Raw genomic sequence first — 9,456 nt, 5'->3', positions numbered from 1 at the left:
TAATCAAACAAAAACTTACGAATATATCAAAAATCTCACGGTACTTTAGAATATGACAATACTAATATTCTTGCATTCACTTAAATAGTGGATAGATAAGAGTGGTAAGTGTGTCATAACGAGTCGGATTGACAGACTAATCACACAACATGACAGAACAGTTACCTTGTTTAGTAAACGATTATTATTAGTTTTACACAAATTCCCAACATCCAATAATTTGGGCATATTGGTCCAATCCCAGAAAGCAAATGCCATGTACATTCCCTATGTCTGAATTTTCATTATACATGACAAGCGGCGACTCACGGAATTTAAAAAGCAAAAACCAGAGCATACATACATACTATTCTTACTGTATTTCCAGATTGCTTCGTTATTTTCCCAGACACCAACTTATTGTTTCCTGTGTTTTCTTCAAGTAAATTGCACAGGTCATATTATTCTCCCTTTATTCCCTTAGAATCAATCTCTCTCTCTCTCTCTCTTTCATTTGGTGGTTTTCCACACTTTACTTCCTCGCAACTCTTTCACTGTTGTCATCCATACCCGAACAAAATGTGTTAACAGGTATGTAGTGTTTAGTGTGTCAGTGAAGCTCTGCCCTTTTGTTATATTGTTTCTGGTGTGATTTGTTCTTCTGGGTTTTGGTTCTACTGTTCTGGGTGCCCATTTGTTTTTGTTTTGGTTCTGGTTCTGGTTCTGGGTCGTCACCCTTTTGTGGGTTTTTCTTGATTCTGGGTTTGGGTGCTGAGAAAGCAAGAAAGTTGAAGAAATGAGACAAAAAGCAAAGACTCTGTCTCTTTGTGTTTGATCATGGGATGCTTTCTTTTCCTATTTTTCTGAAGAGACCAAACAGAGCATTATTGGATTGTCGGGGATCGTATGGGGATCTTAGTTTAGGTTGATTTCTTTGGGTAAATGGGAACCAGATCGAGTAGTTTTCTTTCACTAGCTTCGATCAAACATGGAATTCTGCAGCATATAATTTAGTGTTGCCGAGTTTTTTTTTTACCGTATTAATTAAGCTTTTATTTGGATAAGAGCAGAAGAAAGTTGATAATAACTGTTATCTCCTCCCTTGTTGTTATACATAGACCTTTTAATGTTTAGAGTTCAACTGTTCTAGAGCTTGAAAGTGGATTAATGGGATGCCGGGCAATTTGGTGTTCAAAATGTTGAAATGGGTGCTTGTGTTGTCTTTTCTCCTTCAACGCTACGTTGGAGTTTGTAATTTTAAGTTTGACTTATTTTTATGGCTATAAATCAACAAATTGTTCAATATTGACTTGAGTTCTTGAGTTTGATTGTCCTTTCTTGACTGAGTCGTCCTCTCCTAAGATTGATGGGTCATTTGCAGGTTTGCCAAATGGCTTGGATAATTTGAATAGGGAATACTAAATTGTAATTGAGGAGATGAAAGGCGAGCCAGTTGGACTGATCATTGGGGTTTCTATAGGGGTAGTGATTGGAGTGCTTTTGGCAATTTCTGGGTTCTTCTGCATTAGGTACCATAGGAAGCGTATGCAAATAGGGAACAGCAGTTCTCGAAGGGCAGCAAATCTTCCTATTCGTACTAATGGTGCCGACTCTTGTACAATGTTGTCAGACTCGACACTTGGTCCAGACTCACCTGTCAAATCTGAACGGACCGGTGGTTCCTTCTGGCTTGTTGAAGGATTTAAGAGGAGTAATGTAGTCTCAATGTCTGGAATACCCGAGTATTCTTACAAGTAATGTTTGTAGAAAATCTATTTCTCTCATTGACTTCCCTTCCTGATTTGGATGATGTGTCTTTTTATCATATCATTTCTCTTTACATGTGATCATAATGTTCAGTATGATTAATTCATAACTTTTTCTACATATTTATGCTAAGTTTTCTTAGAATGGGGCGGCTTTAGATGCAGGCACCTTTCTTGTCAGTCGTGTTTATGGAAATATCTGGTACCGATGCTGACAATGGCTCAATTCTGAGCATGCATGCATACTTTTGATGGAGAAACTAATTGGAATACTTGTAGTCAACATATAAACGTTAGACGATCAATCTAACCTCCAATAACCATTGATGTGACAGTCTTGAGTTTCATAAAATGCATCATCTGATACACAATTTATTGAATGGCATAAGACAAAATCAAGAAGCTTGAAATGCCTAGAAATTACTTATTTTGCTTTAGCTATCATGTCAGATACCTAATGCATACATGTATGCATCATTATGAAATGCTCAATTACTTCCTTCCCAACTCTTAACCGCCTATTATTCCTTTTTTGTTTATTTGTTAATAAAATTTACAGTGACTTTTCATTTTTAAACAACTTAATTTTGCATACCGAATCCTAGAGCTCACTCCTTTTCCATTTGGTTTGTTAATTTTGTTTTGTAATGTGTTCCATACAGGGATCTGCAGAAAGCAACCTATAATTTTACAACATTGATAGGGCAAGGTGCATTTGGTCCTGTGTACAAAGCTCAGATGTTAACGGGTGAGACTGTTGCCGTTAAAGTGCTTGCAACTGATTCTAAGCAAGGGGAGAAAGAGTTTCAGACAGAGGTAGTGATTGTAAAGTGGTCGAACATTTTTAGGATCCCTGCAAGAGTTGGCGATTAATCATAAATCTATTGGAAATCTGCACAGTTGTATGGGAAGATAACTTGTTAGCAACTATGAATAGGCTAAATTTTGCCAGAAGTTATCAAATCCAAAAACACTTGATCATTGACTTCTTTCTTTTTGAATTATATACTCATTTTCTTTTTCAAATGGCATCATCGAGATGTCTTGTTACTCATATGTGTTATATTATATTATTATATATCTCCTTTTTTAGTATAATAAGTATTTCAAACTTTTTTTTATATCAGTAACAGTCATTCACTTCTTCTACCTTCAGGTTAAGTTACTGGGAAGATTGCATCACAGGAACCTCGTGAACTTAATTGGATACTGTGCAGAAAAAGGCCAACATATGCTTATTTATGTCTACATGAGTAAAGGGAGTTTGGCTTCTCATTTGTATGGTAAGTTAGCTTTGAAATTCACATTGTTTACTTTAATGGAATATTTTAGACTTGATACTCGAGTTGTGTTTGTTTTATTTGTAGTCGTTGTTACATATCTTTATTCCAATTCCGTTCATAATAATGAGTGCTGTGAAGTGCCAACCTTGTGTGTATTCTTGTAACCTTGCTTTGCACTAAGCTAATCTAGAAATAGAAAGCTCAAGATTAGAATTCATCAAATGTTGATTCCATGAGCCCATATATAATATATTTAATTGAAAATAACATGCTGTTCTTCTTGCAGATGAAAAGAATGGGCCATTGAGCTGGGATTTGAGGGTTCATATAGCTTTAGATGTTGCAAGGGGCTTGGAGTATCTTCATGATGGAGTAAGTAAATAGTACCAGACTAAACAGGGAACTTTGTTTGTGCCAGTACATGCATGTTCTTTTATGATCAAGGTATTTATTTATTGATTTATAATTTTCACTTCAGGCAGTTCCTCCTGTAATACACCGGGATATCAAATCCAACAATATCCTGTTGGATGAATCCATGAGAGCCAGGGTATGACCCATTTGCTAATTTTTTTCATTTTCCACGAGAACTTTCTACCAGAATTTCACTCTGTGTGAAGGGGAGTATTTAATTTACTTCGTTTCCAAATATGGAAGAAATACTTGCATTTTGGATTACATATTTGTTTAATATATGAATAATGGGTCTTGCTGGATCATTCAGGTAGCTGATTTTGGACTTTCAAGAGAAGAGATGGTGGACAAACATGCAGCTAATATTAGGGGAACCTTTGGCTATCTAGATCCGGAGTATATCTCTACTAGAAATTTCACCAAGAAAAGTGATGTTTACAGCTTTGGAGTTTTGCTGTTTGAACTCATAGCTGGAAGAAATCCTCAACAGGGTCTGATGGAATATGTGGAGCTTGTAAGACTCTCTCTCTCTCTCTCTCTCTCTCTCTCTCTCTCTCTCTCTCTGTACACAAAACAGAAACTTAAGGGGAGGTAATTTGACCCTATTACACTTTTCATGGAGGTTGCAATATTGATAACCCAGGAACATAACAGTTTTAAAGTGTATTTTTAAGTTGTTTTTTTACTTGTTTGCTATAGTGATAGTACATTAGAATGCAGGAAAAATGCATAGAAGGTGTGATTGCACTTGCTTTCTTCTTTAGCAGTATATAGATATGAAGAAAATAGGTGCTAGTGTTTAGTCTTCAAAAAGGAAGACAAAACCATTCATTCATCTTGCAGAATCCCACTTATAGATCCAGTGAGTGCTATTACTTGTATATCTAATGAATTGTCTATATGAATAATAGGCGGCAATGAATACGGAGGGGAAATTTGGGTGGGAGGAAATTGTGGATTCCCGTCTTAATGGGAACTTTGATGTGCAAGAGCTCAACGAAGTGGCAGCTCTTGCATATAAATGTGTCAGCCGCTCCCCAAAAAAGCGGTCTTCCATGAGAGACATTGTACAAGTGCTATCACGAATGCTCAAAGTGAGGCACAATAGAAAGCACCATGCGAAATCGTTGTCATCCACAGCAGAGGAAGTTATGATTGACGTGAACCAACCAGAAACCAAAATTCAAATGGCTGAACATCAAAGAGATGAGTCTATGGACAGCACAGCCGATACATATGATTTGTAGGCTTTAGTTTCTGCATTTGTTCATTCATTCTGGTTCTTGTACTTTTGGCTTTGCCTTTTGATATATGTGCAGTCTTTCATGGGATTGAAACAGCAGATAGTGTAATTCTGATGTCTGCTCAAGTGACATAGGATTTAGTTCAGCCTTCTTTGTACACAGCTTTTTTTTATTTTTCTTTTTCCGTTTTCCCTGTTTGCTCAAAGGACAGATCACAGATTCCAGATTTGTATACCATGCTTGGAGCAATTGAAATGTAGGAAAATTTACCTTCCTTTCCACTTTTGCACCAGCACATGATTTTGTCAATGACTCAATGGCAATATGCAGCACTGCTTTTATCCTTTAGGTGGTCTCCCAATTGGCCATCACCTTCCAATTGACTCACATTACCTAGTGAATTTCGTTCTAAATACCTAAATTTTCTTTTTTTTGGAAAAAAGATTTTTAAACTTGAGACATCATCTAAATAATATCACAAAAAATATCGCCAAGTCCATAACTTATCGACACCTCCGTCCATTATGAATAATGTAAACAAACAATGTTCATAAATAGCTTGGGTCAATTTGAATGAACACTCAATTTGACCCAAAAAAAAAAAACGAACACTCGATTAGCGAGCTTGGGTCATATATAATTTAAAAAAGAAAAAAGAAAATTTGGGATGACCAGCAACGTCGTCGTTTTTGTTTTGGTGCCACTTGCCAGCAGTCAATAGAATTACTAAAATGCCCCGAGTGGCCACACACATTCTCTTGACTCTTCTATGATTGTTGTGCTCTCTGTCTCTGTGTGTTATCCATTCATCAGTCCACAGCCAAATTCAGTGAAGCAAGGACAATGGCAGCCATGGCTGCACTCCAGAGCTCCATGACCTCGCTTTCTCTCTCCTCTAACTCCTTCCTGGGCCAACGCCTCTCACCCCTCACTATTTATCCTGTTCCGGCACGTTTTCTTTTTTTCTCTCATTCAATCTCAAATTTCCTGTATTTTGCTACTCTCAGCTCATTGTTTGGATTGAAAGTTTCAAACTTGGTTCTGGTTCCTTTTTGGGAACTTTGAAATGGGTCTTTGTCAAACTGGACCGGGCACTTCTCTCTGTGTTTAATGGATTGTTGTGATTTTCATCTTGTTTGTGAAGTTGGTTTCTTGTTGGTATGTTTAAACGGCTTTAGGATTAGAAATTTGAAAAGGTGATGGGTAACATTGTAATGGGTTATTTGTACAATTCATACAAACAAAATGTTCATTTGGTTTTGGTTCTGAATTGCTTTGGATTGGCGAGGCCGTAGGAAGTAATATTTGCCCGTAGACAATTTCGAACTACTTTGTTGATAAGGTATATAAATTAATGTTTTTTTTTGGTTCTTAATGAAGCTTTTGCCATAATCGTACGCTATTCTCACTCACTAAGAATGGCAATGCACAAATATCGTGAAGATGAGCCTATCCCTTGTGCATATGTGGGGTTTTCCTGGTTTGTTAGTGCACATTGTTGCCATAAGTTAGTGGATGGTACTTACCCCCCCTTCATTCATATAGAACTGAAGTGGAACTTTTGAGTTTTCAGTTTAATGATGAGTGGCTTCATTCTTGTGGTATTACGTTAGGTTTATATGACAACTGTTTGGGAAACAGTTCTAGTTTGAGTTTCTTTGATTACTTTGGAGATAGAGGAGTAATTTCATAATTGTTTTGCTGTTGTTCTTTGTGCAGGGTAAGTTAACATCAAAGCCTTGTCTGATTGTAGTGAAGGTTAGTATTATGAGTATGGTTTCGCCTAATTTATTGTTATGACTTTCTCTGTTCTTTAGAATGCATATGATAATTGTATTAACAAAAGGAAAAGAGTTTGTTAATTTAGGACCTAAAGGAGGGTAATGAAATTGCTATCTTTCTAAGAGGTTAGAAGTAATTCTTTATCTTGGTTGTCTCTTTGAAAGCACTTTTAAGTATGCAATTTGTCTTTATAATTGTGGTATTTCATCACACTATGGGATATTCCAGGCGCCACTTGTGGAAAAGCCATATAAAGGACACCTTGATTCAAATAAAACTTCATTTCGATTTGCATGGACATATGGCATGGTTCACATAATTTTAACCTTCATCGTGTTATAAGAATAGTCCACACAAATTTTATGTAGCATCCTTTTCTTAGTGACAATATATTTTCCTAGATGGGCTCTGATGTAGAATTATTAGGCAATACATTCATTTCCTGAAAGGTTATTGTTTTCTTCCTCTGACAGTTAAAGCAATGGGAGCGGAAGGAATGCAAGCCAAACAGTCTTCCAATTTTACACAAAATGCATGTTAAGGTTGGGGATACAGTGAAAATCATATCTGGACATGAAAAGGGTAAAACTGGAGAGATAACAAAGATCTTTAAGCACAATAGTACTGTGATAGTTAAAGACATAAATTTGAAGACAAAGCATATGAAGAGCAGAGAAGAGGGTGAACCAGGACAGATTATTAAGGTTCTTTTTCTTTCCTAAAGTCATAGTCATCAGTTTACTCTTTCATCTGTTTTCTTGTGTACCAGTTGCATTTAATTACAAATAAACATTCTAATGTAACATATTTCAGGTAGAAGGAGCTATCCACAGTTCAAATGTGATGCTTTACTCGAAAGAAAAGAACGTAGCAAGTCGTGTGGGTCATAAGATCCTGGAAAATGGACAACGAGTTCGCTACCTCATTAAAACTGGTGAGATAATAGACAATGCAGAGAACTGGAAGAAGCTGAAAGAAGAAAAAAAGAAAACTGAAGTAGCTGTATCTGCGTAAGGATCCAATTCTTGAGTCACCATTGATGTAGTTAAGACACTTGAGATGTATTAATATCAATTTGCTGTTTGTATTTGACTGAGGCACATGCAACAGAAACAAAAGTACCCCAATGTAATTTTGTTTATTTGTATTGGTTGGTTGTCAAAATGGAATGTTGATCTTCCTCCAAAATGTGCAAGTAAATTTAAATCCTTGTTTGAGTAATGCATCTTGAATGGATTGGATACTGGGGCGTGTGAGACTAGGTCATTGGAAATTGTTTACACTGCTTAGTCAGCTGGGGTTATTCTTCATGAAGTGCTTAATTAAAATAGCATACCTGTTCTCTGTGGGGAAAATGTATACACAACTATCAGAAAATGTAGAGATAGATAAAAAAATTTAAAAATTTAAAAATTTAAAAACTAGATAAAGGGGGCATGCATGTCAGCTTTGACTTGGTATACTTTTGCAGTCTTCACATCCGGGCTGTATTGTTGTTTGCCTCTTTAGTATTTCTTTTATTTGTATTAACAATGGCTTGAATGGTTTGCCTCTTTGTACGGTGTGACTGGTAGGTGGTAAGCCGTTTCAGATGCACTTCCTAATACTCAACCACAATTTGGAAAAAATATCAAGGGAGTCAAATATAACGAGATTGAGAGAATGAATTGTCTGATATTATATTCAGCTTACAGTGGAGGTATATAAAGAAGATTACAGGAATACAACTGACTTACATCTCTATTCTCTACCACACATAGAATAGGTAAGTACTAAATGCGGTATAACTATAATATATTACATTCCTAATGTTATGCCATGACTCACGCTAACACCCCCCCTTAAGTTGGCGCATACATATCAACCATGCCCAACTAGCTTAGTGAGTCATAAAAACTTAAAACGCCAACCTGGAAACTCCTTTGGCAAGTATATCTGCAAGTTACTCTTCAGTAGGAACAAAAGGGAAGCTAATAAGTTTGGCAACTAGCTTCTCTTTTATAAAGTGACGATCAACCTCCACATGTTTAGTACGATCATGCTGTACTATATTCTATGATATATCAATGGCTGCCCAGTTGAGTGACCTTCAGTACCAGAGAGCTGTGGGTCAGGGGTAGGAGTGACGACTGAGGGGACAGTTGTGTCTTCAGTTTCATTTTCAGTTATCGAAATTGGTGCCTGGATGCTTGGAGCTTCTGCTTCTTCGACTACTGGATTTGACGGATTAAGAATCTCAACTGGACCGGCTGAAATATCTCCTGCCTGCGTTACTTCTTCACTTCCTTCGAATTCTTCTCCCTCACCATGATACAGTTCTTCAAAATATGAATTCTCTCCTTGAAGAGCAGTATCAGAGGAGGAAAAGTAGCTCATGTCCTCAAAGAAAGTAACATCCATAGTGACATAGTACTTTCTGGTAGGTGGATGGTAGCATTTGTACCCTTTCTGATATCCATGACCAACAAACACACACTTACTCGCCCGAGCATCTAATTTAGACCTTTGATTTTTAGGAACATGGACAAAAGCAACACAACCAAAAACACGGGTAGGAAGATTATGAAATGATGGCAAGGAGACATGAGATGCTAGAACCTCAAATCAAAATTTTCCCTGAAGGACACTAGATGGAAGACGATTGATGAGATGGGAGGAAGCTTGTACAACATCACCCCAAAAATACTTAGGCATATGAGCACTAAAACGAAGGGCACGAGCCATATCAAGTAAATGACGGTTTTTCCTTTCGGACACTTCATTTTGTTATGGTGTTTGTGGGCATGTAGTTTGGTGAACAATCCCACGTGTTTGGAAAAAATCTTGGAAAACATGATTAACATATTCTCCCCCATTGTCAGAACGTAGGACTCTAATGGTGCTATTGTATTGTGTTTGAACAAGAGTACGAAAAGTTTGAAAAGCTGGAAAGACTTCATCTTTGGTTCTAAGAAGAGCAATCCATGAAAATCTCGTATAATCATCAAC

The 9,456-nt window shown here is 36.9% G+C and overlaps 2 protein-coding genes across 3 annotated transcripts; both read left to right on the top strand.

The window, feature by feature from the left end:
* The first annotated feature begins 212 nt into the window (after positions 1-212).
* LOC133734728 (calcium/calmodulin-regulated receptor-like kinase 1) lies at positions 213-4,967 on the top strand. 2 transcript variants are annotated; one of them, XM_062162342.1, is made up of 8 exons: positions 213-434; positions 1,361-1,733; positions 2,408-2,561; positions 2,902-3,028; positions 3,315-3,400; positions 3,507-3,578; positions 3,753-3,956; positions 4,354-4,967. In XM_062162342.1, the coding sequence occupies exons 2-8, from the start codon at positions 1,417-1,419 to the stop codon at positions 4,687-4,689; spliced, it is 1,296 nt and encodes a 431-aa protein (XP_062018326.1). In that variant the 5' UTR covers positions 213-434; positions 1,361-1,416; the 3' UTR covers positions 4,690-4,967. The 2 variants fall into 2 exon arrangements, with proteins under 2 accessions (XP_062018326.1, XP_062018324.1); XM_062162340.1 differs by having other exon boundaries at positions 214-570.
* Positions 4,968-5,463: 496 nt separating this feature from the next.
* Positions 5,464-7,615, top strand: LOC133731885 (large ribosomal subunit protein uL24c). The gene is made up of 4 exons (XM_062159326.1): positions 5,464-5,634; positions 6,406-6,444; positions 6,942-7,172; positions 7,282-7,615. The coding sequence occupies exons 1-4, from the start codon at positions 5,530-5,532 to the stop codon at positions 7,480-7,482; spliced, it is 576 nt and encodes a 191-aa protein (XP_062015310.1). The 5' UTR covers positions 5,464-5,529; the 3' UTR covers positions 7,483-7,615.
* The last annotated feature ends 1,841 nt before the right edge of the window (positions 7,616-9,456 follow it).

The sequence above is a fragment of the Rosa rugosa genome, chromosome 2, assembly GCF_958449725.1.
Source record: "Rosa rugosa chromosome 2, drRosRugo1.1, whole genome shotgun sequence".
Taxonomy (NCBI): Eukaryota; Viridiplantae; Streptophyta; class Magnoliopsida; order Rosales; family Rosaceae; genus Rosa; species Rosa rugosa.
The sequence above is the reverse complement of the archived record's forward strand: the minus strand, read 5'-3'. Positions and strand labels throughout refer to the sequence as shown.

Bases quoted from the DNA above. Each gene is read 5' to 3' on its own strand.
- LOC133734728 (XM_062162342.1), top strand. From the start codon at position 1,417: ATGAAAGGCGAGCCAGTTGGACTGATCATTGGGGTTTCTATAGGGGTA. The intron at 3,401-3,506 runs GTAAGTAAATAG...TTTTCACTTCAG, and splicing joins TGGAGTATCTTCATGATGGA to GCAGTTCCTCCTGTAATACA. The intron at 3,579-3,752 runs GTATGACCCATT...TGGATCATTCAG, and splicing joins ATGAATCCATGAGAGCCAGG to GTAGCTGATTTTGGACTTTC.
- LOC133731885 (XM_062159326.1), top strand. From the start codon at position 5,530: ATGGCAGCCATGGCTGCACTCCAGAGCTCCATGACCTCGCTTTCTCTC. The intron at 5,635-6,405 runs GCACGTTTTCTT...TTCTTTGTGCAG, and splicing joins TCACTATTTATCCTGTTCCG to GGTAAGTTAACATCAAAGCC. The intron at 6,445-6,941 runs GTTAGTATTATG...TTCCTCTGACAG, and splicing joins CTTGTCTGATTGTAGTGAAG to TTAAAGCAATGGGAGCGGAA.